The sequence below is a fragment of the Taudactylus pleione genome, unplaced genomic scaffold, assembly GCF_031769625.1.
Source record: "Taudactylus pleione unplaced genomic scaffold, aTauple2 ptg001024l, whole genome shotgun sequence".
Taxonomy (NCBI): Eukaryota; Metazoa; Chordata; class Amphibia; order Anura; family Myobatrachidae; genus Taudactylus; species Taudactylus pleione.
This window is the reverse complement of record NW_028285425.1, coordinates 255649-282691: the sequence shown is the minus strand read 5'-3', so window position 1 is coordinate 282691 and position 27043 is coordinate 255649. Positions and strand designations below refer to the sequence as shown.

At 51.9% G+C, this 27043-nt stretch overlaps 2 protein-coding genes across 6 annotated transcripts in view; one reads left to right on the top strand and one right to left on the bottom strand.

Annotated features, from left to right (window-relative positions):
- The window catches only part of HSF2BP (heat shock transcription factor 2 binding protein), a 153263-nt gene extending 148628 nt beyond the window's left edge, over positions 1 to 4635 (bottom strand). For both annotated transcript variants that reach the window (XM_088461181.1, XM_088461182.1), the window contains exon 1: positions 4575 to 4635. In XM_088461181.1, the coding sequence (XP_088317307.1) occupies positions 4575 to 4594 (20 nt within the window). In that variant the 5' untranslated portion in view covers positions 4595 to 4635. The remainder of the gene's footprint in view (positions 1 to 4574) is intronic.
- Positions 4636 to 4720: 85 nt separating this feature from the next.
- The window catches only part of LOC148454221 (ribosomal RNA processing protein 1 homolog A-like), a 55584-nt gene continuing 33261 nt past the window's right edge, over positions 4721 to 27043 (top strand). For 3 of the 4 annotated variants that reach the window (XR_015874826.1, XM_088461177.1, XM_088461178.1), the window contains exons 1-7: positions 4721 to 4936; positions 6765 to 6847; positions 7369 to 7426; positions 9694 to 9779; positions 10563 to 10624; positions 12077 to 12200; positions 12290 to 12354. Coding sequence is in view for 3 of the 4 variants with exons in the window: in XM_088461177.1 (XP_088317303.1) it covers positions 4735 to 4936; positions 6765 to 6847; positions 7369 to 7426; positions 9694 to 9779; positions 10563 to 10624; positions 12077 to 12200; positions 12290 to 12354 (680 nt within the window). In the remaining variant the exon portion in view is untranslated. The remainder of the gene's footprint in view (positions 4937 to 6764; positions 6848 to 7368; positions 7427 to 9693; positions 9780 to 10562; positions 10625 to 12076; positions 12201 to 12289; positions 12355 to 27043) is intronic. The other variant, XM_088461176.1, reaches the window with a different exon arrangement.

Genomic DNA, 27043 nt, shown 5'->3' with positions numbered 1-27043 from the left:
CCACTCGGGTGAGATTTCTCTCTTTACACTGATCCATTCGGGTGAGATTTCTCTCTTTACACTGATCCACTCGGGTGAGATTTCTCTCTTTACACTGATCCACTCGGGTGAGATTTCTCTCTTTACACTGATCCACTCGGGTGAGATTTCGTGAGATCTCTCTCTTTACACTAATCCACTCGGGTGAGATTTCTCTCTTTACACTGATCCACTCGGGTGAGAATTCTCTCTTTACACTGATCCACTCGGGTGAGATTTCTCTCTTTACACTGATCCACTCGGGTGAGATTTCTCTCTTTACACTGATCCACTCGGGTGAGATTTCTCTCTTTACACTGATCCACTCGGGTGAGATTTCTCTCTTTACACTGATCCACTCGGGTGAGATTTCTCTCTTTACACTGATCCACTCGGGTGAGAATTCTCTCTTTACACTGATCCACTCGGGTGAGATCTCTCTCTTTACACTAATCAACTCGGGTGAGATTTCTCTCTTTACACTGATCCACTCCGGTGAGATTTCTCTCTTTACACTGATCCACTCGGGTGAGATTTCTCTCTTTACACTGATCAACTTAGATTTCTCTCTTTACACTGATCAACTCGGGTGAGATCTCTCTCTTTACACTGATCAACTCGGGTGAGATTTCTCTCTTTACACTGATCAACTCGGGTGAGATTTCTCTCTTTAAACTGATCAACTCGGGTGAGATTTCTCTCTACACTGATCAACTCGGGTGAGATGTCTCTCTTTACACTGATCAACTCAGGTGAGATGTCTCTCTTTACACTGATCAACTCGGGTGAGATGTCTCTTTACACTGATCAACTCGGGTGAGATGTCTCTCTTTACACTGATCAACTCGGGTGAGATTTCTCTCTTTACACTGATCAACTCGGGTGAGATCTCTCTCTTTACACTGATCAACTTAGATTTCTCTCTTTACACTGATCAACTCGGGTGAGATGTCTCTCTTTACACTGATCAACTCGGGTGAGATGTCTCTCTTTACACTGATCAACTCGGGTGAGATTTCTCTCTTTACACTGATCCACTCGGGTGAGATTTCTCTCTTTACACTGATCAACTCGGGTGAGATTTCTCTCTTTACACTGATCAACTTAGATTTCTCTCTTTACACTGATCAACTCGGGTGAGATGTCTCTCTTTACACTGATCAACTCGGGTGAGATGTCTCTCTTTACACTGATCAACTCGGGTGAGATCTCTCTCTTTACACTGATCAACTCGGGTGAGATCTCTCTCTTTACACTGATCAACTCGGGTGAGATCTCTCTCTTTACACTGATCAACTCGGGTGAGATCTCTCTCTTTACACTGATCAACTCGGGGGACATCTCTCTCTTTACACTGATCAACTCGGGTGACATCTCTCTCTTTACACTGATAAACTCGGGTGAGATTTCTCTCTTTACACTGATCAACTTAGATTTCTCTCTTTACACTGATCAACTCGGGTGAGATCTCTCTCTTTACACTGATCAACTCGGGTGAGATTTCTCTCTTTACACTGATCAACTCGGGTGAGATATCTCTCTTTAAACTGATCAACTCGGGTGAGATTTCTCTCTACACTGATCAACTCGGGTTAGATGTCTCTCTCTGTACACTGATCAACTCGGGTGAGATCTCTCTCTTTACACTGATCAACTCAGGTGAGATTTCTCTCTTTACACTGATCAACTCGGGTGAGATTTCTCTCTTTACGCTGATCAACTCGGGTGAGATTTCTCTCTTTACACTGATCAACTCTGGTGAGTTCTCTCTCTTTACACTGATCAACTCGGGTGAGATTGCAAAGTTGAATAAACTCACCATCGGCCAAACTCAGAAGTACTCAAAAAGATACAACTGGGGAATTTACCAAGATTCGAGATTACAATCTCAGGTGTAATTGTAGCAAACTCGCAGCTAAATTGAAGTTTCAAATAGACCACCTCCTGATCTGCGAGTTTGGCAGAAACATACACAGATCAGTGTGATTTAGGACATCACACACAAGTAACCATTACCCCTTACACACAGGGAGCTCACATACATGTAATTATTACCCCTTACACACAGGGACATCACAGACATGTAATTATTACCCCTTACACACAGGGAGATCACACACATGTAATTATTACCCCTTACACACATGTAATTATTACCCCTTACACACAGGGAGATCACCCACATGTAATTATTACTCCTTACACACAGGGATATCACATACATGTAATTATTAGGGAGATCACACACATGTAATTATTACCCCTTACACACAGGGACATCACACACATGTAATTATTACCCCTTACACACAGGGACATCACACACATGTAATTATTACCCCTTACACACAGGGACATCACACACATGTAATTATTACCCCTTACACACAGGGACATCACACACATGTAATTATTACCCCTTACACACAGGGACATCACACACATGTAATTATTACCCCTTACACACAGGGACATCACACACATGTAATTATTACCCCTTACACACAGGGACATCACACACATGTAATTATTACTCCTTACACACAGGGGTATCACATACATGTAATTATTAGGGAGATCACACACATGTAATTATTACTCCTTACACACAGGGACATCACATACATGTAATTATTACCCCTTACACACAGGGACATCACATACATGTAATTATTACCCCTTACACACAGGGACATCACACACATGTAATTATTACCCCTTACACACAGGGACATCACACACATGTAATTATTACCCCTTACACACAGGGACATCACATACATGTAATTATTACCCCTTACACACAGGGACATCACACACATGTAATTATTACCCCTTACACACAGGGACATCACACACATGTAATTATTACCACTTACACACAGGGACATCACACACATGTAATTATTACCCCTTACACACAGGGACATCACACACATGTAATTATTACCCCTTACACACAGGGACATCACATACATGTAATTATTACCCCTTACACACAGGGACATCACACACATGTAATTATTACCCCTTACACACAGGGACATCACATACATGTAATTATTACCCCTTACACACAGGGACATCACACACATGTAATTATTACCCCTTACACACAGGGACATCACACACATGTAATTATTACCCCTTACACACAGGGACATCACATACATGTAATTATTACCCCTTACACACAGGGACATCACACACATGTAATTATTACTCCTTACACACAGGGACATCACATACATGTAATTATTACCCCTTACACACAGGGACATCACACACATGTAATTATTACCCCTTACACACAGGGACATCACACACATGTAATTATTACCCCTTACACACAGGGACATCACACACATGTAATTATTACCCCTTACACACAGGGACATCACATACATGTAATTATTACCCCTTACACACAGGGACATCACACACATGTAATTATTACTCCTTACACACAGGGACATCACATACATGTAATTATTACCCCTTACACACAGGGATATCACACACATGTAATTATTACCCCTTACACACAGGGACATCACACACATGTAATTATTACCCCTTACACACAGGGACATCACATACATGTAATTATTACCACTTACACACAGGGACATCACACACATGTAATTATTACCCCTTACACACAGGGACATCACATACATGTAATTATTACCCCTTACACACAGGGACATCACACACATGTAATTATTACTCCTTACACACAGGGACATCACATACATGTAATTATTACCCCTTACACACAGGGATATCACACACATGTAATTATTACCCCTTACACACAGGGACATCACACACATGTAATTATTACCCCTTACACACAGGGACATCACATACATGTAATTATTACCCCTTACACACAGGGACATCACATACATGTAATTATTACCCCTTACACACAGGGACATCACATACATGTAATTATTACCCCTTACACACAGGGACATCACATACATGTAATTATTACCCCTTACACACAGGGACATCACACACATGTAATTATTACTCCTTACACACAGGGATATCACACACATGTAATTATTACCCCTTACACACAGGGACATCACACACATGTAATTATTACCCCTTACACACAGGGACATCACATACATGTAATTATTACCCCTTACACACAGGGACATCACATACATGTAATTATTACCCCTTACACACAGGGACATCACATACATGTAATTATTACCCCTTACACACAGGGACATCACATACATGTAATTATTACCCCTTACACACAGGGACATCACACACATGTAATTATTACTCCTTACACACAGGGATATCACACACATGTAATTATTACCCCTTACACACAGGGACATCACACACATGTAATTATTACCCCTTACACACAGGGACATCACACACATGTAATTATTACCCCTTACACACAGGGACATCACATACATGTAATTATTACCCCTTACACACAGGGACATCACATACATGTAATTATTACCCCTTACACACAGGGACATCACATACATGTAATTATTACCACTTACACACAGGGAGCTAACAACATGCTCTGAGGTAGCTGAGCGTAGTGTCAGGTGAATCAGATTGTGTCCCCGGTGTCCGGAGCAGCGCCGCCATGTTTCCGGAGACCAGCCACATAGAGGACCACGGGAATGACCCCGGGAAGATGGCGCCGGTGTCGGGGTCATGTCGCTATATAGTGTGACGGCTGTTTCGGTTGTGAATGTCGTCATCCCCCGGCGCCAGCAGCACAACGTGCCCGGTAGCAGCATGGAGGATCCCTCCGTACAGCTGGCGCAGAGGCTGGCGGCCAATGACAAGCGGAGCCGGGACCGGGCGCTGCGCAAACTGCGGGGTTACCTGAGGGCCCGGAGCGCCGCTCCGACCGGTGAGAGAGCGGGGACACGGGGTACGGGGGAGTAACACTGCGTGACATGGGGGAGAAGGGGGCAATTACCTGGGCACAGGGGGGGAGAAGGGGACAATTACCAGGGCAAAGGGGGGAGATGGGGGCAATTACCTGGGCACAGGGGGGAGAAGGGGCAATTACCTGGGCACAGGGGGGAGAAGGGGGCAATTACCTGGGCACAGGGGTTGAGATGGGGGCACTTACCTGGGCACAGGGGTTGAGATGGGGGCAATTACCTGGGCACAGGGGTTGAGATGGGGGCAATTACCTGGGCACAGGGGTTGAGATGGGGGCAATTACCTGGGCACAGGGGTTGAGATGGGGGCAATTACCTGGGCACATGGGTGAGAAGGGGGCAATTACCTGGGCACAGGGGGGAGAAGGGGGCAATTACCTGGGCACAGGGGGGAGAAGGGGGCAATTACCTGGGCACAGGGGTTGAGAAGGGGGCAATTACCTGGGCACAGAGGGGGAGAAGGGGGCAATTACCTGGGCAAAGGGGGGAGAAGGGGGTAATTACCTGGGCACAGGGGGGAGAAGGGGGCAATTACCTGGGCACAGGGGGGGGAGAAGGGGACAATTACCAGGGCAAAGGGGGGAGAAGGGGGCAATTACCAGGGCACAGGGGGGAGAAGGGGGTAATTACCTGGGCACAGGGGGGAGAAGGGGCAATTACCTGGGCACAGGGGGGAGAAGGGGGCAATTACCTGGGCACAGGGGTTGAGATGGGGGCACTTACCTGGGCACAGGGGTTGAGATGGGGGCACTTACCTGGGCACAGGGGTTGAGATGGGGGCACTTACCTGGGCACAGGGGTTGAGATGGGGGCAATTACCTGGGCACAGGGGTTGAGATGGGGGCAATTACCTGGGCACAGGGGTTGAGATGGGGGCAATTACCTGGGCACATGGGTGAGAAGGGGGCAATTACCTGGGCACAGGGGGGAGAAGGGGGCAATTACCTGGGCACAGGGGGGAGAAGGGGGCAATTACCTGGGCACAGGGGTTGAGAAGGGGGCAATTACCTGGGCACAGGGGTTGAGAAGGGGGCAATTACCTGGGCAAAGGGGGGAGAAGGGGGTAATTACCTGGGCACAGGGGGGAGAAGGGGGCAATTACCTGGGCACGGGGGAGAAGGGGGCAATTACCTGGGCACAGGGGGGGGAGAAGGGGCAATTACCTGGGCACAGGGGGGGGAGAAGGGGGCAATTACCTGGGCACAGGGGGGGAGAAGGGGGCAATTACCTGGGCACGGGGGGGAAGGGGGCAATTACCTGGGCACAGGGGGGGAGAAGGGGGCAATTTACTGGGCACAGGAGGAGAAGGGGGCAATTAACTGGGCACAGAAAGCAAGGGGGGGAGGGGGCACTACCACTGGGGTATTAGGGTGGGGGAAGGGGTCAGTATCATTGGGGACTTGGGGCAGCGAACCTATGTACATGGGGGGGGCAGTGAAAGGGACGGGATGATATCAGGTGTGCGAGGTAGTGTTCCTTCATTGCCCCAAAATACTACCCCGCACACCTGATATCATCCCGTCCTTTTCACTGCCCCCCCCCCATGTACGTAGGTTCGCTGCCCCAAGTCCCCAATGATACTGCCCCTTCCCCCCACTCCAAGACCCCAGTGTTAGTGCCTTTATTGGTGAGATGGTATTATATGGTTGTACTGTGCATGGAGCAGATGTAGGAGGGGGTACAATGGGAGAAGATATGGGGGGATTGGGGGTAGGGGAGGGGGGATAAGGGACAAATGATGATGGTGAGGGGGGATGGGGTGTATCACTTATTATTCTCATTTCTGGTCAGGGGGATTCACAGCTGAAGAGTTCTGCAAGATCTGGAAGGGTCTCTTTTACTGTATGTGGATGCAGGATAAACCGCTGCTCCAGGTAATGAGTTAGTGGAGTCTGTGCGGTTGTGCGTTCGCCCTGTCTGTGCGGTTGTGCGTTCGCCCTGTCTGTGCGGTTGTGCGTTCGCCCTGTCTGTGCGGGCTCCATCTCGCCCTGTCTGTCTTGGCAGGTGTGTAGTCGCAGACTGAAAACATAGGTAGCTTGTGTCCAAAATTGGCACTGTCCACTTCTGTCTGTGCGGGTCGCCCTGTCTGTGCGGGTCGCCCTGTCTGTGCGGGTCGCCCTGTCTGTGCGGGTCGCCCTGTCTGTGCGGGTCGCCCTGTCTGTGCGGGCGTATGGGAGCTGTCTTACCCCGTGTGTGTGCTCACCATCTCTCGCCCCATCTATGTGGGAGTGCGGTCGCTGTCTCGCCTCATGTGTGTGCTCGCTGCCTCTTGCCCCGTCTATGTGGGTGTGCGGTCTATGTGAAAGTGTGGTCGCTGTCTCGCCATGTGTGCGGTCTATGTGGGTGTGCGGTCGCTGTCTCTTGCCCGGTGTGTGAACATGTTCTGTCTCTGCAGGAGGAGTTGGCGCTCTCCATGTCCCAGCTGATAAACACTCTGCAGTCCAGCCAGTCACGTATGTATCCAGTCACGTATGTCCTCATTCTTCAGCCATACGTAAAACACTTACAGTGGGATAAAGGGCGCCCCCTGGAGGTGGGGCTTGATACTGACTTACTATCAGTCATTGTGTGAAAATTGCCTTTGGACAGGACCTCCCCGACCCTTGCAGATTGGAGGGAAGGGGGTGTCCACTGAGACGGGCAATCCCTGGATCATTTCTGTGACTTCTCCAACGCTGTGCTCCTGCTCTGACAATCCTCCTCCATACCTATTACCTTACACCCAGATACGTCCATGTACCTCCATTCCTATTACCTTACACCCAGATACGTCCATGTACCTCCATTCCTATTACCTTACACCCAGATACGTCCATGTACCTCCATTCCTATTACCTTACACCCAGATACGTCCATGCACCTCCATTCCTGTTACCTTACACCCAGATACGTCCATGTACCTCCATTCCTATTACCTTACACCCAGATACGTCCATGTACCTCCATTCCTATTACCTTACACCCAGATACGTCCATGTACCTCCATTCCTATTACCTTACACCCAGATACGTCCATGCACCTCCATTCCTGTTACCTTACACCCAGATACGTCCATCCTCCTCCATTCCTATTACCTTACACCCAGATACGTCCATCCTCCTCCATTCCTATTACCTTACACCCAGATACGTCCATCCTCCTCCATTCCTGTTACCTTACACCCAGATACGTCCATCCTCCTCCATTCCTGTTACCTTACACCCAGATCCGTCCATGCACCTCCATACCTATTACCTTACACCCAGATACGTCCATGCACCTCCATACCTATTACCTTACACCCAGATGCTTCCATGCACCTCCATTCCTGTTACCTTACACCCAGATACTTCCATGCACCTCCATTCCTGTTACTTTACACCCAGATACGTCCATCCTCCTCCATTCCTGTTACCTTACACCCAGATCCGTCCATACACCACCATTCCTGTTACCTTACACCCAGATCCGTCCATGCACCTCCATTCCTGTTACCTTACACCCAGATCCGTCCATGCACCTCCATTCCTGTTACCTTACACCCAGATCCGTCCATGCACCTCCATTCCTGTTACCTTACACCCAGATCCGTCCATGCACCTCCATTCCTGTTACCTTAAACCCAGATCCGTCCATGCACCTCCATTCCTGTTACCTTACACCCAGATACTTCCATCCTCCTCCATTCCTGTTACCTTACACCCAGATACGGCCATCCTCCTCCATTCCTGTTACCTTACACCCAGATACGGCCATCCTCCTCCATTCCTGTTACCTTACACCCAGTTCCGTCCATGCACCTCCATTCCTGTTACCTTACACCCAGATACGTCCATGCACCTCCATTCCTGTTACCTTACACCCAGATACGTCCATCCTCCTCCATTCCTGTTACCTTACACCCAGATACGTCCATGCACCTCCATTCCTGTTACCTTACACCCAGATCCGGGCATCCTTTCCTTTTACAACTTTGTCTCGGTCCTCTTCCCCCATCTCTGCTGGGTCCTGGCCCAATGCTGCAGGAACACTCTGGCGATTCAGCCCCAGCCACCACACTCAGGTGCTGCAGAGCCTCTGACATGGGCGTATTACGCTGAGAATGGATTCTGTCCCCATTCTTTGCAGGCCAGACACCCTGCTGCCTCTCCGCCCCTCTCACCTCATTTCTGCCTTTGTGCTGATGACCCTGAAATCTACCCTCCTTCACTATCATCCCACTTCCACCTGTATGTCCCAATGTCACTATAAAGCCACCCCCTGCTACCATCTCCTAGCATCACATCTTCTGCCCTCAGCCTCCCTCCTTGTTATCCAGTGTATCATGTAGTCCTGTCACCTCTGCCTTGGTAACATTGCTCCAGAACAGCCCTTTCTCATTAAGGACCTCAGCTTTCCTTCTCCTTTCCCGCTGTAGCTACTGCAACCTCCTGCTAGCTATCCTCCCCCTCACCTGTGTGTCCTCTATAATCTGTCCTTAATGCAGCAGCGAGGCTGATCCTCACCAATTCATGCTGCTCGCCGACCTCTGTCCCTCTTACATGTGACCAGAGGAGCTGTGTTCTGTGCGACGGCCGCCTGTCTGCTGTATGTAATATGTAGATTGGCATGTGCTGATAATTAATGCTCTGTTACATACTAATGGTTAATGAAGGTGGTGGCTTGGGATAGTCTGTGAGCTGACCTCAATGAGTCTGGTTATTTCTGGTCCATCACACGTCCCCTCCTATCTCCTGGCAGAGAACCTCTTCATTCGCTGCTTTTGGCAAACCCTGAATCGTGAGTGGAATGGAATCGATCGTCTGCGCTTGGACAAATTCTACACGGTGAGAGCGATGGAACCCTGGGCATGTGTGGGTGTCAGTACATTCAGCACCTGAGAGGTACACAGAGTATGTGGGTAGAGGAGGTAGCACCTGAGAGGCACCAGTCGGGTGTGGGTACGAGTGCCACTACAGAGTTTGGTGCATAGGAGTTACTGGTTATTTCGTAGTAAGCTCCCTCTTTGGAGGATCATATTAATAATAATTTGTAAAGAAGCCACAATCGCCATTATCAGCATTTATCATGTAACAAGGAGTCTCCCTGAGCTGGTCCTCATGCACCGTTTTACCGTAACTAAGGGCTGGTTGGATTCCCCTTTATAGATACATCCACAGCTCGCTCAGGAGCCTCCACCTCTTGCTGTGTCAGAGCTGCAGAATGATCTGACCTGGCCACGGTCACAATGCCATGTATAAGGAAGATTGGCAGGAGGGCTTTAGATGGACCCAGCAGGAACAATGGTGGTCTGCTTCCATAGGGCTTCATGCTGGCTGTGTCAGAGCTGCAGAATGATCTGACCTGACCACGGTCACAATGCCATGTATAAGTAAGTTTGGCTTAGATGGACCCAGCAGGAACGATGGTGGTATGCTGGGTGCATCTAACGGTAACATGGATAATGTTAGAGGGCAGGGACTGAATACTCCTCGTCACGTGAGTTGGAGGAGGACGGGGACGAGCGAATATATGTACAAATGACAAGTATACTGCACTGTTAGAGAACATTAGAACGCGTGAGACCCTCCGTGTCATTCTCTCATCCACGCGTTTCTTTCTTCCCTCAGCTAAGCCGATTTGTGCTGCGTCAGGCAGCAGAACTGCTCAAAAAAGAAGATTGGGAGGATAGGTAAGAGACGGGGGCAATTACTAGGGTCTTTGGGGGCAAATGAGTGCACAGGGATAAAGATTGTGGGGGTGGAGATGTAAGATTTGAATAATTATGGGTTGCTTTAGGTAAATTGGGAATGTAGGGATCTATAGATTCAGTGGGGGCATAAAGATTAATTGGAAGGATGTGGGGGCAATACATGCAGTTGGGGGTGTATAGGGGGGCTATAAATGCAGTTTGGAGGAACATATGGACAACTATAGATGCAGTGGGGAGAAACGTTGGGGAAGTTTTAGATGGAGTGTGAGCTAATGTGGGGGGATATAGATGCAGTGGGGAGAATGTTGGGGATATAGATGCAGTGGGGAGAATGTTGGGGGTATAGATGTAGTGGGGAGGGGGGCTAGAGATGGATGGGGGTTATAGATGCAGTGGGGAAGGGGGCTAGAGATGGATGGGATTATAGATGCAGTGGGGAAGTGCGTTAGCGATGGATGGGGGTTATAGATGGATTGTTGGGAGGGGGCTAGAGATAGATGGGGGTTATAGATGCAGTGGGGAAGGGGGCTAGAGATGGATGGGGGTTATAGATGCAGTGGGGAAGGGGGCTAGAGATGGATGGGGGTTAGATGCAGTGGGGAGGGGGGCTGTAGATGGATGGGTGTTATAGATGCAGTGGGGAAGGGGGCTAGAGATGGATGGGGGTTATAGATGCAGTGGGAGGGGCTAGAGATGGATGGGGGTTATAGATGCAGTTGGGAAGGGGGCTAGAGATGGATGGAATTATAGATGCAGTGGGGAAGGGGGCTAGAGATGGATGGGGGTTATAGATGCAGTGGGGAAGGGGGCTAGAGATGGATGGGATTATAGATGCAGTGGGGAAGGGGGTTAGAGATGGATGGGGGTTATAGATGGATTGTTGGAAGGGGGTTAGAGATGGATGGGGGTTATAGATGCAGTGGGGAAGGGGGCTAGAGATGGATAGGGGTTATAGATGCAGTGGGGAAGGGGGCTAGAGATGGATGGGGGTTATAGATGCAGTGGGGAAGGGGGCTAGAGATGGATGGGGGTTATAGATGCAGTGGGGAAGGGGGCTAGAGATGGATGGGATTATAGATGCAGTGGGGAGGGGGGCTATAGATGGATGGGGGGTATAGATGCAGTGGGGAAGGGGGCTATAGATGGATGGGGGTTATAGATGCAGTGGGGAGGGGGGCTATAGATGGATGGGGGTTATAGATGCAGTGGGGAAGGGGGCTAGAGATGGATGGGATTATAGATGCAGTGGGGAAGGGGGTTAGAGATGGATGGGGGTTATAGATGGATTGTTGGGAGGGGGCTAGAGATGGATGGGGGTTATAGATGCAGTGGGGAGGGGGGCTATAGATGGAGCCGTGCGAGTAGCATGGTATTGGGGGCGAGGTAATGGGTATAATGAGTCTGAATGGCTGTTTGTGCCTTATTACTCAGTAAGGTGAATGAGTTCCTGTCGGTTCTGGTTGAGGAGGTCCTGAAGGAAGAAGCACCTCGGGGGGTACAGCACCATCTTTTAGATATCTACTTAGATGAACTGGCAAAGGTTGGGTCAGCTGAGGTAAGTGTCAGCCCAGCACTCCTGACACCCCCCATTCCCCCCACCCGCACATTGCCCGGCTAATCTCCATATTTCTATCTGACTTGTAGCTCACAGCGGAAATGAACCTGAAACTGATTGAACCATTCATCACCATCACGGCTCAGTGCAAGGAGTGAGTGTGTGCGGGGGCAGCGTGTTCCCGCAGTGTTAGTTGGGAGGGGAGGTTGGGGTGTACTGGGGGAGGGGTGAGGGCGGCTTTGTTTTGTTGGAAAAGTGGAGTATTCCGGAGAAGGTGTGGAGGGGAGGGGGGAGAGGTGTGGTGGGGAGGGGGGGAGAGGATTATGTGCATGCTGGGGTAAGGGGGAGGTCATCCCCCTACACATGGCCGGTGACTATTGGTAACATAGGAATTGGAATAAATATGGAGCCATTAAGTGATGGTTCTATTATAGTGAAATAAAAGGAGGCTGATCTAGTTCAGTTCGCAGAGACCCCACCTCACACCCCCAGCTCTGTTTGGGTGACGTCCCCACACCCTAATTTCTCTTTCATCCACTAGGGGACACTGGAGGTGCTTACGCTGGGGTATAGAGGCGTGGATAACTGGAGCTGACACTTTAAATCATTTAGAAGTGTGAAGCTCCTCCCCCTCTATGCCCCATCAGCCCTCAGTTAAGAAAATGTGCCTCTAGGAGCTGGTCACTACATGCTGTGCTCCAGCAATACATTTATTTTATTTTATTTAGGTTTATTTATTTTGTACACTTTTTACACTACATTAGGTACCCTTCGCCACCTCTCTAAAGGTGGGGTCCGGGTACCTGGCGCCCTGTCCTTATAGAAGGCAGGAAGGAGTGCACAGCGCTTATATGAAAAGCACTGACAGCTCCTTATCGCCACAGCACATTCTCACATGGAAGAAGAGAGAAGCGCTGAATGCAGAGAGACTCCATCGGGGACCACGCAGTGAGTAATCACCTGCGCATCCCCCGGCTCCAGCCCCGCCGCTGCCCAGCGGTTTTTACATAATTAGAATGCTGGGCAGCTAATGCAGAGCACTATGCTCTCCCTCCTCCCGCTGATAGCGCGGCACCCGGCTCAGCCAGGTGCGGGGCTGATAAAGTGCGCTACAAGCGCAAGCACCTGCTTCCTCCAGAGGCTATCCCTCTCCCTGCTGTTTCTAGCGCGGGGCAGGGGATAAGTGTGAGCGCGGGACTACAAGCGCGACCAGGCGCCTGCTCACCTACCCGCCGGGATCTCCCTCTCCCCGCTGCTACACGCGGGGCTGCTGACAGGCGCCTGCTCTCCCTCCTTCAGCCCGGCTCTCTCCCCGCTGTTACAGTAGCGCGGGACAGGGGATATGTGCGCTACAAGCGCGACCAGGCGCCTGCTCTCCCTCCTTCCGCCCGGCTCTCCCTCTCCCCGCTGTTACACGCGGGGCAGAGAGGCGGTAAAGCGGACCGCTGTACACGCGGTGTGGCGCGCGGGGGGGGGGGGGAGGTTAATGGCCACAGAAGCCATCTTGTAAAGCCCTTTAGGGCATAAAGAAGGGGGGCGGAGCTTAAAGGCAGCGCGGGTCTCTCTCCTCTACACGACAAGCGGCTGTATAACAGCAGGGCTGCCGCTCTTCATTACACAGCAGCTCATCCTGCATCTCTATATAGGAGATTGCAGTGTAAGACACAGAAGGCTGGATCCCTCTGCTGCCATTCCTGTGCTGCAGGACAACATCCCCTGATTACATCTCTGGTAAAGAGGCTGTAAGTAACTGGGGTGTAAGTGCAGGGGAATCTGATCTGTGGGAGGGGGGTTTCTCCTCCTCTGTGTCCCACAGCCTTCTTGTTTTTATATGTCTGTGTCTTTTCTGTTTTATGCTGCGTTTCTCTGAGTGACTGTGTGTACCATGTCCAACAGAACCAAGGCTTCTCAAAGGCTGTTTGTCTGTTCCAAGTGTAACAACAAACAGACCAAGCCACATGCCACGGGGTCCACGTTATGTGATGCTTGTATAACAACTGATTCACAGATGGCGATTACTACCTCTCCTGCTCCGCCATGGGTCACTGACATGGTAGGAGTTATGTCAAATTTAACATCGGAGTTGGCATGAGGCCCGCAGGTCTCAACCTCCTGGGGTAGCTGACTTCACCAAGTCTCTAGACACCCTGGTTCAGATGCCTACACCCTCCACCTCCTACCAAAGCCCGTCTCACAAGTGTACTCTGACGGTTCTCCAGTCAGAAGAGACGGACGTAGATTTCCTCGCCACAGAGGATACCGTAGAGGGTGAATTGGAGGAAGTTTTACAAGAAATTAACAAGACCTGGGTTCAGATCCCACGTCCACTGACTATTTAATGTGTATCCAGAGATGGTGCAGAGGGTAAAGCACCTGTTCTGCATCTGGGCGTAGTTTTCCGTCTAGCTTCCCTTTTCTACTTCAGGGTCCATAGGGGGTCCACAGGGTTGACCTTGGGTTGACCTTGGGGTTATAGCTGGAACAGGATCCATGGGCACCACACAGTTAAGCTTTTAGCTCCCAGGATGCACTTGGGTCCTCCTCTATACCCCGCCCCCGAGCCACAGGCACCTCAGTGTAAGCTGGTGCCCGGCCGGAGTCGGTCACCGCGCAGGGGGGCTGCAGGAGCAGCCCCCAGAAGCTTTTTATTTTAAGTTAAATTTTATTTATTTTTAATCTATTTTTACTACAGACGGCAGCGAAGGGCTGTCTGTACAGACGCCCACGCTGCCGCTCTGATCCCCGACTGGCGCCGCGACGCCAGTACTGATCTGGGGATCGCGGCGGGAGGACAGAGTCCGTGCTAGCCGGACTCTGTCTACCTCCCAGGACTGCTGCCGGGGATGCAGGTAAGCCGCGCGTCGCTGGCTAGCGGCGGCGCGCGGAATGCCTTAAATGCAGTCCTTTAGCCTCCGGTCCGGGGGACAGACCGGAGGCTGCTGGCAGTGGCGGCGGGCCCCCCCCATAACCCGTGGAACCACTAGACCACCAGGGATAACCGGCAAGTGGGAAGCCAGCATCCCTGGGGTTATGGCCAGCCAGGGGAGGAAGCCTTCCCTGTCAGCGGCTCCTCCCCTCAGCTCAGCGCGCCTTTCAGCACGCAGTCTGGCGTCGCTGAGCTGCAGATACTCGGCCACTCCTCCTCTGAGGTCTCCAGCGGCCATTTTCCCAGTGGCAGCGCAGATCTCTCAGAGAGCATGCGGACCGGTCCCCCTGTGTACCTCTCCCCTGTTAGGACGGCGTACACAGCACTATAGCCCTCCCAGACACTGAATCTGGGCAGGTTGATTGTAGTGTAAAGGTGCAGTGAGTATATCTTCCTGCATGGTATGTGACTTTTTGCTAGTGCTGCCTGTCTGTGCTTATTTTCCGCTTACTGTCAGCTTATACCTATCCCTTTACTTCTCCTACAAGCCCTGCAGGTGTGTGGGGGAGGGGCGTTTCTACTGACCTCACTTATATAGATCACGTATTTGTGAGGTCCGTCACATACAGTAGTGTGCTACTCAGTGCCATATTGTGGGCTGTTGTTCAGCACACCGGTGAGTGCGTTTCACTTCTACCCTGGTGCCAGATATATAATATATTCTGTCATGTCAGACGAGGAGGTTGAGCGCTCAGTGGCTCCGGTGTTGGCCTCCTGCGGACGCTGTTCTGCAGGAGTAGATAGGGAGGATTTGTCACAGGATGGCCTGTGTAGTCGATGCCAGGTGGCTCCTGGCCCATCCAGACCTTCTCTGGCGCAGGAACCACCGTGGGCGATGTTTTCTCAAGTGCTGGTGTCTATTGCGGACCGTCTGTCGGTCCCGACTGCTCTCCCTACTAGGGCGGTGCCCCAGCCGACCATCCCCCATTCCCCGGGTGTCCCGCAGTTATTGCGGAGTCCTCCTGGGTCTCAATCAGTTGGTCCCTATGCGGGGTTGCCTATGTATATACAGGCTTCCCCTGTGCCGCAGCAGCCTGTGGTACCTTTTCAGGCCCCTATGGCGACGCCTCCACCATGGGTGGATGTGCTCTCCAACTCCGTGCAAAATTTGGCGGCCGCTTCCTCGGCTTTTCAGTCAATGTTGCAGACTGACATGCCTTCTAGGATTTCTAAACGCCCACTCATGGCACGGGCTGCTCAGGTATCGGACTCAGAGGGTTCCTCAGATGATGGGGAGGTCCCTGATGACACTGACTCGGACGCCTCGGTCCAGGAAATGGATACCAAGTCGTCCATTAATGTGCGAGCACTAGTTAGGGCGGTGCGAGCTATTCTTCTTATAGAGGATGAGGCACCGGTTCCTAGGTCGAAGTTTCCTAGTTTCAAAAAAACTAAGGTGGCTTCTGCGGTGTTTCCCCTGTCGGATCAGTTGACGGATCATATGGCGGTAGCTTGGCAGGCGCCCAGTAAGAGATTCCTTCCTCAGAAGCGGTTGGCTTCTAATTACCCCTTCCCTGAGGCACATTGTAAAAAATGGGAAACTCCACCGGCGGTGGATTCCCATGTCACCCGTTTAACTCGGGGCGCCACCTTACCATTACCGTCGATATCCTCGCTGAAGGATCCCACGGACAGGAAAGTTGAGACTTGCTTAAAGTCTATTTACTCCCTCTCCGGGGCGGTGGCCCGACCGTCCATGGCCATTTCCTGGGTGGCCAAGGCCATTGGGGGTGGGCCAATGCATTGGAAGATACCTTCCCGGACGACGCTCCGGATGTCCAGCGGGCGTTGTTGGGACAAATGAGGGACGCCGCTTCTTACATTGGAGAAGCTTCTTTAGATGCTAGTCTGCTGACCTCGCGGGTATCGGCTGCAGCGGTGTCTGCCCGCCGATCCTTATGGTTGCGGTCCTGGAGAGCGGACTCTGATTCAAAGAAAGGTCTGGAGGCCTTACCTTTCAATGGGGAATTACTATTTGGTCCGGACTTGGACAAAATAGTGGACACCCTGGCTAAATCCAAGTCGGCCTTCCTCCCTTCGGCGGCACTGCCTGCTAAGGTTCGGAGTTCGGCTTTTCGTTCCTTTCGGGTTCAGGGTAAGGCGAAAGGTCAGTCCTTCCCGAGACAGTCTGCGAGTAAGACGGCCTCTAAACCCAAGAAGCAAGCCTGGAGTGCTCGGCGCCCTTCTTCCAAGCAGGAAGATAAACCTGCGGCCTGATGGGACGGGCCTCCCTCTGGGGGACCTCAGAGTGGGAGGCCGACTTCTTCTATTTGCCCAGTGCTGGCACAATACCACCACGGATGCCTGGGTTCGAGAAGTGGTCTCCCAGGGGTACGCCCTGTCTTTTCGGCACAGACCACCCCACCAGTTTTTCTGCACAAGTCCTTCTCAGAACAAGACCAAGGCGTTACAGGTTCAGGAGGCTATAGAGTCCTTGCTGAAAGCAGGGGTCATTGTTCCCGTTCCTCTATCACAACGAGGGACGGGGTATTATTCGTCTCTGTTTCTGGTGCAGAAACCCAATGGTTCTCATCGCCCTATCCTCAACTTGAAGTCTCTGAACAAATTCCTCAGAGTTCCCAAGTTCAGGATGGAAACGTTACGTTCCATCATTCTGGCGATGGAACCGGGGGATTACATGGTGTCCCTGGACATCCAGGACGCCTACCTCCATGTTCCGATAGCATCTTCACACCAGCGGTATCTGAGGTTCGCTATCCTTCAACACCACTATCAGTTCCAGGCGCTACCCTTTGGTCTCTCCACGGCACCGAGGGTGTTCACGAAGATTATGGCGGTCATGGCCGCACATCTTCGGAACCAGAATGTACGGCTTCTGCCGTACCTGGACGACCTCCTGTTGCTGGCGAGCTCCCCGGAGGTACTGCTTCAACATCTCCACCTGACGATCGCTTGCCTGCAAGCGCACGGGTGGTTGATAAATTGGAAAAAGTCCTCTCTGATTCCATCACAGCGGATGGTTCATTTGGGAGCTCTGCTGGATTCGCGTCAGCAAAGGATCTTCCTGACTCCGGAGAAGGTCGCCTCACTACAGCTGCGGATACGCAGTTGCCTGAGCCGTTGCCGCCTGTCGGTCCATTCGGCTATGAGAGTTCTGGGGTCCATGGTGTCGACATTCGACATGGTGGAATTTGCCCAGTTCCATTCCCGGCCCCTGCAGGGGCTGATTCTATCAGAATGGAACGGGTTACCTCACCGGATCCGCTCTCAGGTGCTGGTGTTGTCTCCGGACGTTCGGCTATCTTTGGCTTGGTGGCTTCAGACAGCTCATCTGGTCGAGGGGCGCCCATTTTGGATCCCGGACTGGGTCCTGCTCACGACGGATGCCAGTCTCCGGGGTTGGGGGGCAGTGACCGGCTCTTTGTCGCTTCAGGGTCGTTGGTCAGCGGAAGAAGCACTTCTCCCCATCAACATCCTGGAACTGCGGGCAGTATACAGGGCCCTGCAGTCGTCCGGCCCCGCTCTTCACGGAAGGGCGGTACAGGTGCAGTCCGACAACGCCACCACGGTGGCGTATATCAATCACCAAGGCGGAACTCGCAGTCAGGCAGCGATGTCGGAGGTGTCTCGTATCCTGTCTTGGGCGGAGGGTCACATTCCAGCGATCTCGGCGGTCTTCATCCCCGGAGTCCTCAATTGGGAGGCGGACTTCCTCAGCCGTCACGACGTGCATCCCGGGGAATGGTCGCTTCACCCAGAGGTGTTTCAGCTACTCGTGGACAGGTGGGGACTGCCGGAGCTGGACTTGATGGCCTCCCGTCACAATCACAAGTTGCCCGTTTACGGGTCAAGGACAAGAGACGCAGGTGCAAGTCTGGTGGACGCGCTGTCGGTGACATGGACATTTCACCTGGCGTATCTGTTTCCTCCGATATCCCTGCTTCCTCGGGTTCTGCGGAAATTCAAGCAGGACGGCGGCATGCTCGTGCTGGTAGCTCCGGCGTGGCCCAGACGTCCTTGGTACTCCGATCTGAGGAGCCTCTCCATCGACGCTCCGTACCTTCTTCCTCAACGTCGGGACCTGTTGTCTCAGGGGCCCTGCCTTTACCCGGATCTGGGTCGGCTGTCTTTGACGGCGTGGCTCTTGAGACAGCCGTCTTGAGGTCTCGGGGCTTCTCCAGTTCGGTTAATGGTACGATGCTCAGGGCACGCAAGCCTGCTTCAGCACGGATTTATCACAGAGTGTAGCACACTTACTTTCAGTGGTGTGAGTCCAGACTTTATGATCCTCAGGTGTTCCGAGTTTCTAGGATCTTGGAATTTCTTCAGTCAGGATTGGATCTCGGCTTACGCCTTGCATCTCTGAAGGTTCATGTGTCCGCCTTGTCCGTGTGGTTTCAACGGCGCATTGCAATACTACCAGACGTTCACACCTTTTTCCAAGGTGTTCTCAGGATCCAGCCTCCCTTTGTGCCTCCTGTGGCTCCTTGGGACTTGGCGGTGGTGCTACGGGTCCTGCAGGGTCCTCCGTTTGAGCCTCTTGAGGCGGTGGAGCTCAAGTGGCTGACATTTAAGACGGTTTTTCTCCTGGCAATTGCTTCGGCCAGGAGGGTGTCTGAATTGGGGGCGCTTTCCTGTCGCCCTCCTTTCCTGATTTTTCACCAGGACAGAGCGGTGCTCCGCACTCGTCCTGAGTTTTTGCCCAAAGTGGTCTCGAAGTTCCATATTAATCAGGAACTTGTTGTGCCAGCTTTTCAGTCCCCTGATCTTTCAGCTGGTGAGACTTCCTTGGATGTGGTCCGGGCGCTTAGAATTTATGTAGACCGGACGGCTTCGGTTAGGAAGTCTGATTCCTTGTTTATCCTCTTTGGTTTTCACAAGAGGGGTTGGCCTGCCAACAAACAAACGTTAGCCCGTTGGCTTCGTTCCGTTATTTGTGAGGCTTATGCACAGGAGGGCTTACCTGTGCCAGCCTCTGTTAAGGCTCATTCCACTCGTTCTGTGGGTCCCTCTTGGGCTGCTAGACGTGGCGCTTCTGCTGTTCAGCTGTGTAAGGCGGCCACTTGGTCTTCAATTCAAACGTTTTTGAGGTTCTATGCGTTTGACACCTTTGCCTCTCAGGATGCATCCTTTGGGCGCCGGGTACTCCTTTCAGCACAGGAGCGTCCCCGCCCTTAGTTGTACTGCTTTGGGACATCCCCAAGGTCAACCCTGTGGACCCCCTATGGACCCTGAAGTAGAAAACAAGAGATATGGTAAGAACTTACCTTTGTTATCTCTGTTTCTACGAAGTCCATAGGGTCCACAGGGCGCCCGCCCTGACGCACCTGGCTTCAAATGGGCTGTGTGGCTGGTCACCGGTTTTCCGTCTCCTATTGCTATGAGTATGGTTTCTTGTGTGTTCCAGTCTTCCTTCTCTCTGTTCCATATTCTCCTCCGGCCTAGGCTGCTTACCAACTGAGGTGCCTGTGGCTCGGGGGCGGGGTATAGAGGAGGACCCAAGTGCATCCTGGGAGTTAAAAGCTTAACTGTGTGGTGCCCATGGATCCTGTTCCAGCTATAACCCCAAGGTCAACCCTGTGGACCCTATGGACTTCGTAGAAACAGAGATAACAAAGGTAAGTTCTTACCATATCTCTTGTTTTCCATCATCCATGATGGAGAAGTGGGAAACTCCTTCTCCTGTAGATGTCTGTTTCCTGTCTCACTAAGAAAACAGCACTTCCGGTGCCGGGAGCTACTGTTTTAAAGGACACTTCGGATTGTAAGTTGGAGACGACACTAAGATCTATATATATACCGCAACGGGAGCTCAACTTAGTCCTAACCTTGTTACCGCCGGGGTTAACAAGGCTGTGGTTTGCTGGGCTAACCAGCTGATTTCAGGTTTGGACTTCCAGAGCAGAATTACGTCTATTAGCAGAACACATCCGTGAGTCTGCAGTTTACTTGGGAGAAGCTTCAAAGGATATTAGTCATATTAGTGTTCGCACGCAGAGCTCTGGCTTGGCAGGCGGACGTAGAGTCCAAGCGTGCGGTTGAGGGTTTACCATTCACGGGTGACATGCTTTTTAGCCCGGAATTGGACAAGTGGATATCCCAAGCCACGGGGCGGTAAGTTCTCTTTCCTCCCGTCTACTGCTCCGGTTCCCAGAAGACCTTATACTGGACCTCATTCCTTTCATGGTAGAGCCAGAGGTACTCCTACGCAACCGAGAGGAGGTAGAGGTCGTCCACACACGGTTGCACGTAGACCAGAGTCTAATTCAGCTGAGAAACAGGTGGTATGACGGTTTTCCGTCCCACCTGGGGTCTCCTGCGGTGGGAGCCCACTTGCAAGAATTTCAAGTTCTACAGGAGGCTATCAGGTCTCTAGTAGTGTCATCTGTGTTGGTTCCGGTTCCGGAGCATCAGTGAGGTATGGGGCTTTACTCAAGCCTGTTTGTAGTGCTCAGACCGGAGGGTGTGGTCAGGGCCATCTTGAACCTTAAACCTGTATCTATAGATGTATCGTTTCAAAATGGAATCTGCAGTCTGTTGTTGTGAGCTTGGAACCAGGGGAGTTCCTATTATCCCTGGATATCAGGGATACTTGCCTCCATTTTCCCATGGGAACCACACCAAGCTTTTATGCATTTTGCCATATTGAAAGATCATATCCTCGGTTCCCCGCATATTCAGCAAATTCATAGCAGTCATGATCGCTCTCCTTCGGTCATCAGGAGTGAACATAATCCATTATTTGGACGATCTGTTTTTTCAGTATCTCTTCTATCAGATCAAGCACAGAGGTTAGTCCAGCTGGTCCTCAGACCAAAGAAGGTGTCAATGCTTCTTTGTCTGCGTTTCTTAGGAAAGATGGTAGCTGCTTTCGAGGCACTATAGTTCGGCTGGTTTCACTCCAGGGGTCAGGGTCTCATCTGCTTCTACAACGACAGATCAGTCTGAGCCCGGTTACCAGAGTGGCCTTCTCTGGTGGACGCAATCCACCAAATCTTTTAGCGGGCCGGAGATTCGGAGTGTGGAACTGGATCATCGTAACTACGGATGCCAGCCTCCGAGGATGGAGAGCAGTAGTCCTCGATTACCACTTTCAGGTTCAAGAGTCCCCTCTAGAACGGAAGTGGGCCATAAAGGCGTTGGAACTCAGAGCGAACAATGCTCTGATAGGCAACAGAGTTTCTAAAGGGCTCATCCTGTAAGAGTTCAGTCCGACAGTGCGACGGCAGTCGTTTTCATCAACGGCCTGAGTTGCATGGCTATGCGAGAAGTAACTGAGATCTTCCGGTGGGCCAAGAACTAGTAAGTAATCCTGTCGGCGGTATTCATCCCAGGTGTGGACAACTGGGAAGCAGATTACCTAAATCGACAGGAGGTCCAGAATGTAAGCTTCATCCAGCCGTGTTCAGCGCACTGATACGTCGATGGGGATGTCCTCAGGTGAACCTCATGGCGTCACGACTGAATTGTCAGTTCAGAGTATACGTGTCAAGAACTCGAGATCCGCAGGCGGAAGCAGTTGCCGCTCTGACAAGTCAGTGGATCTACGACTTTGTTTATCTTTTTCCCCCGATTCCGCGTCTTCCTTGACTTCTAAAAAGGGAATAAACAAGAGACAGCCTCTGTAATTCTCGGGGCTCACAACTGGCCTCTGAGAAGTTGGTTCTCAGACCTTCGGTCTCTATTGACAGAAGATCCGTGGTCCTATCCTATGCGCCCTGATCCTCTACAGCAGGTTTTGTTTTCATACACCCCAACTTAGCGCAACTGCGTTTAAGGGGTGGCTCTTTAAACCGATATCCTAAGACGCAGTGGCATCCCACACGCGGTTATCCCCACCATGATACGTGCCAGGAAGCCAGTTTCGGCTGCGCATGATCATCGCTTCTGGCGTGCTTATATCTTATGGTGTTCCCGTCGGGGTCTTCTGTCTAGGACTTTTCGTTTATCCACGGTTTCTGCTTTCCTTTAGACAGGTCTGGATTCTGACCTTCGTCTAGGAACCTTAAAGGTGCAATTCTCTGACCTTTCCATTTTCCTTTCAAGGGAAATTGGCCTTCTTTCCTGAGATGCTGACATTCTGTAAGGGGTTTTGCGCGCGCAGCACCGTTTCGTACCTCCAATAGCTCCCTGGGATCTAATCTTAGTGCTTCTGTTTCTTCAGTCGCCCATGTTTGAACCTTTGGAGGATGTTGATACCTGTCTTGGAAGACTGTCCTCCTCCTGGCTCTTGCTTCGACTCGTAGAGTTTCAGAATGGGGGGCTATATCTGATAAGCACCTTACCTTGTGTTTCATGCTGATAGGGCGGAACTCCGGATGATAGCCGCTTTCCTTCCCAATATTGTGTCGGCTTTTCATATCTATCAGCCTATTGTGGTACCGTCGTTGGTGGAGGACTCTGGTGGCTCTTCTGCCTTGGATGTGGTTACGGCTTTCCGCAACTATGTTGCCAGGACAGCGTCCCTCCTTAAGTTTGAGTCGTTTTTTTTTTGTCCTCTATGATGCTGTTCGGAGGGGTTGTCCATCGTCTAAGCAGACTTTGGCACGTTGGATTCGGCTGACTATTCATCTGGCTTATGTTAGTGCCGACCGTCTGCCTCCTTCGTCCATTTCGGCTCATTCCACACGTTCTGTGGGTGCGTCATGGGCGGCCGGTAGATGAGCCTCCTCGTCACAATTGTGCCGTGCGGCCTCTTGGTCTTCAGTTCACACGTTTGTCAAGTTTTACAAAGTGGATATGTTTCCTTCTTCGGCATCCCGGTTTGGCCGCCTAGTTCTGCAGGTGCCTCAGAGCGCTCCCGCCCGTGAGGAAAAAACTTTGGGACGTCCCCAGCGTAAGCTCCTCCAGTGTCCCCTAGTGTATGAAAGAGAAAATGGGATTTTGGTACCTACCGGTAAATCCTTTTCTCTGATTCCGCAGGGGACACTGGACGCCCACCTCAGCGCTCTTAGCCTGCCTGTTCGGCTTGTTCCGTATGTTGTGTGATACAGTTATTGTGTGTTCTTCTCTCCTTTTCTTACTCCGCTTGTTCTCCATCTCCTCTCGGTCTTCATTTTCTAAACTGAGGGCTGATGGGGCATAGAGGGGGAGGAGCTTCACACTTCTAAATTATTTAAAGTGCCGGCTCCAGTTATCCACGCCTCTATACCCCAGCGTAAGCACCTCCAGTGTCTCTTGTGGAATCAGAGAAAAGGATTTACCGGTAGGTACCAAAATCCCATTTTCTACTTCAGGGTCCATAGGGGGTCCACAGGGTTGACCTTGGGGTTATAGCTGGAACAGGATCCATGGGCACCACACAGTTAAGCTTTTAGCTCCCAGGATGCACTTGGGTCCTCCTCTATACCCCGCCCCCGAGCCACAGGCACCCCAGTGTAAGCTGGTGCCCGGCCGGAGTCGGTCACCGCGCAGGGGGGCTGCAGGAGCAGCCCCCAAAAGCTTTTATTTTAAGTTAAATTTTATTTATTTTTAATCTATTTTTACTACAGACGGCAGCGAAGGGCTGTCTGTACAGACGCCCACGCTGCCGCTCTGATCCCCGACTGGCGCCGCGACGCCAGTACTGATCTGGGGATCGCGGCGGGAGGGCAGAGTCCGTACTAGCCGGACTCTGTCTACCTCCCAGGACTGCTGCCGGAGTCGCCGGGGATTGAGGTAAGCCGCGCGTCGCTGGCTAGCGGCGGCGCGCGGAATGCCTTAAATGCAGTCCTTTAGCCTCCGGTCCGGGGGACAGACCGGAGGCTGCTGGCAGTGGCGGCGGGCCCCCCCCATAACCCGTGGGACCACTAGACCACCAGGGATAACCGGCAAGCGGGAAGCCAGCATCCCTGGGGTTAATGGCCAGCCAGGGGAGGAAGCCTTCCCTGTCAGCGGCTCCTCCCCTCAGCTCAGCGCGCCTTTCAGCACGCAGTCTGGCGTCGCTGAGCTGCAGATTCCTCGGCCACTCCTCCTCTGAGGTCTCCAGCGGCCATTTTCCCAGTGGCAGCGCAGATCTCAGGGAGCACGCGGACCGGTCCCCCTGTGTACCTCTCCCCTGATTAAGGACAGCGTACACAGCACTATAGCCCTCCCAGACACTGAATCTGGGCAGGTTGATTGTAGTGTAAAGGTGCAGTGAGTATATCTTCCTGCATGGTATGTGACTTTTTGCTAGTGCTGCCTGTCTGTGCTTATTTTCCGCTTACTGTCAGCTTATACCTATCCCTTTACTTCTCCTACAAGCCCTGCAGGTGTGTGGGGGAGGGGCGTTTCTACTGACCTCACTTATATAGATCACGTATTTGTGAGGTCCGTCACATACAGTTGTGTGCTACTCAGTGCCATATTGTGGGCTGTTGTTCAGCACACCGGTGAGTGCGTTTTACTTCTACCCTGGTGCCAGATATATAATATATTCTGTCATGTCAGACGAGGAGGTTGAGCGCTCGGTGGCTCCGGTGTTGGCCTCCTGCGGACGCTGTTCTGCAGGAGTAGATAGGGAGGATTTGTCACAGGATGGCCTGTGTAGTCGATGCCAGGTGGCTCCTGGCCCATCCAGACCTTCTCTGGCGCAGGAACCACCGTGGGCGATGTTTTCTCAAGTGCTGGTGTCTATTGCGGACCGTCTGTCGGTCCCGACTGCTCTCCCTACTAGGGCGGTGCCCCAGCCGACCATCCCCCATTCCCCGGGTGTCCCGCAGTTATTGCGGAGTCCTCCTGGGTCTCAATCAGTTGGTCCCTTTGGGGGGTTGCCTATGTATATACAGGCTTCCCCTGTGCCGCAGCAGCCTGTGGTACCTTTTCAGGCCCCTATGGCGACGCCTCCACCATGGGTGGATGTGCTCTCCAACTCCGTGCAAAATTTGGCGGCCGCTTCCTCGGCTTTTCAGTCAATGTTGCAGACTGACATGCCTTCTAGGATTTCTAAACGCCCACTCATGGCACGGGCTGCTCAGGTATCGGACTCAGAGGGTTCCTCAGATGATGGGGAGGTCCCTGATGACACTGACTCGGACGCCTCGGTCCAGGAAATGGATACCAAGTCGTCCATTAATGTGCGAGCACTAGTTAGGGCGGTGCGAGCTATTCTTCTTATAGAGGATGAGGCACCGGTTCCTAGGTCGAAGTTTCCTAGTTTCAAAAAAACTAAGGTGGCTTCTGCGGTGTTTCCCCTGTCTGATCAGTTGACGGATCATATGGCGGTAGCTTGGCAGGCGCCCAGTAAGAGATTCCTTCCTCAGAAGCGGTTGGCTTCTAATTACCCCTTCCCTGAGGCACATTGTAAAAAATGGGAAACTCCACCGGCGGTGGATTCCCATGTCACCCGTTTAACTCGGGGCGCCACCTTACCATTACCGTCGATATCCTCGCTGAAGGATCCCACGGACAGGAAAGTTGAGACTTGCTTAAAGTCTATTTACTCCCTCTCCGGGGCGGTGGCCCGACCGTCCATGGCCATTTCCTGGGTGGCCAAGGCCATTGAGGGGTGGGCCAATGCATTGGAAGATACCTTCCCGGACGACGCTCCGGATGTCCAGCGGGCGTTGTTGGGACAAATGAGGGACGCCGCTTCTTACATTGGAGAAGCTTCTTTAGATGCTAGTCTGCTGACCTCGCGGGTATCGGCTGCAGCGGTGTCTGCCCGCCGATCCTTATGGTTGCGGTCCTGGAGAGCGGACTCTGATTCAAAGAAAGGTCTGGAGGCCTTACCTTTCAATGGGGAATTACTATTTGGTCCGGACTTGGACAAAATAGTGGACACCCTGGCTAAATCCAAGTCGGCCTTCCTCCCTTCGGCGGCACTGCCTGCTAAGGTTCGGAGTTCGGCTTTTCGTTCCTTTCGGGTTCAGGGTAAGGCGAAAGGTCAGTCCTTCCCGAGACAGTCTGCGAGTAAGACGGCCTCTAAACCCAAGAAGCAAGCCTGGAGTGCTCGGCGCCCTTCTTCCAAGCAGGAAGATAAACCTGCGGCCTGATG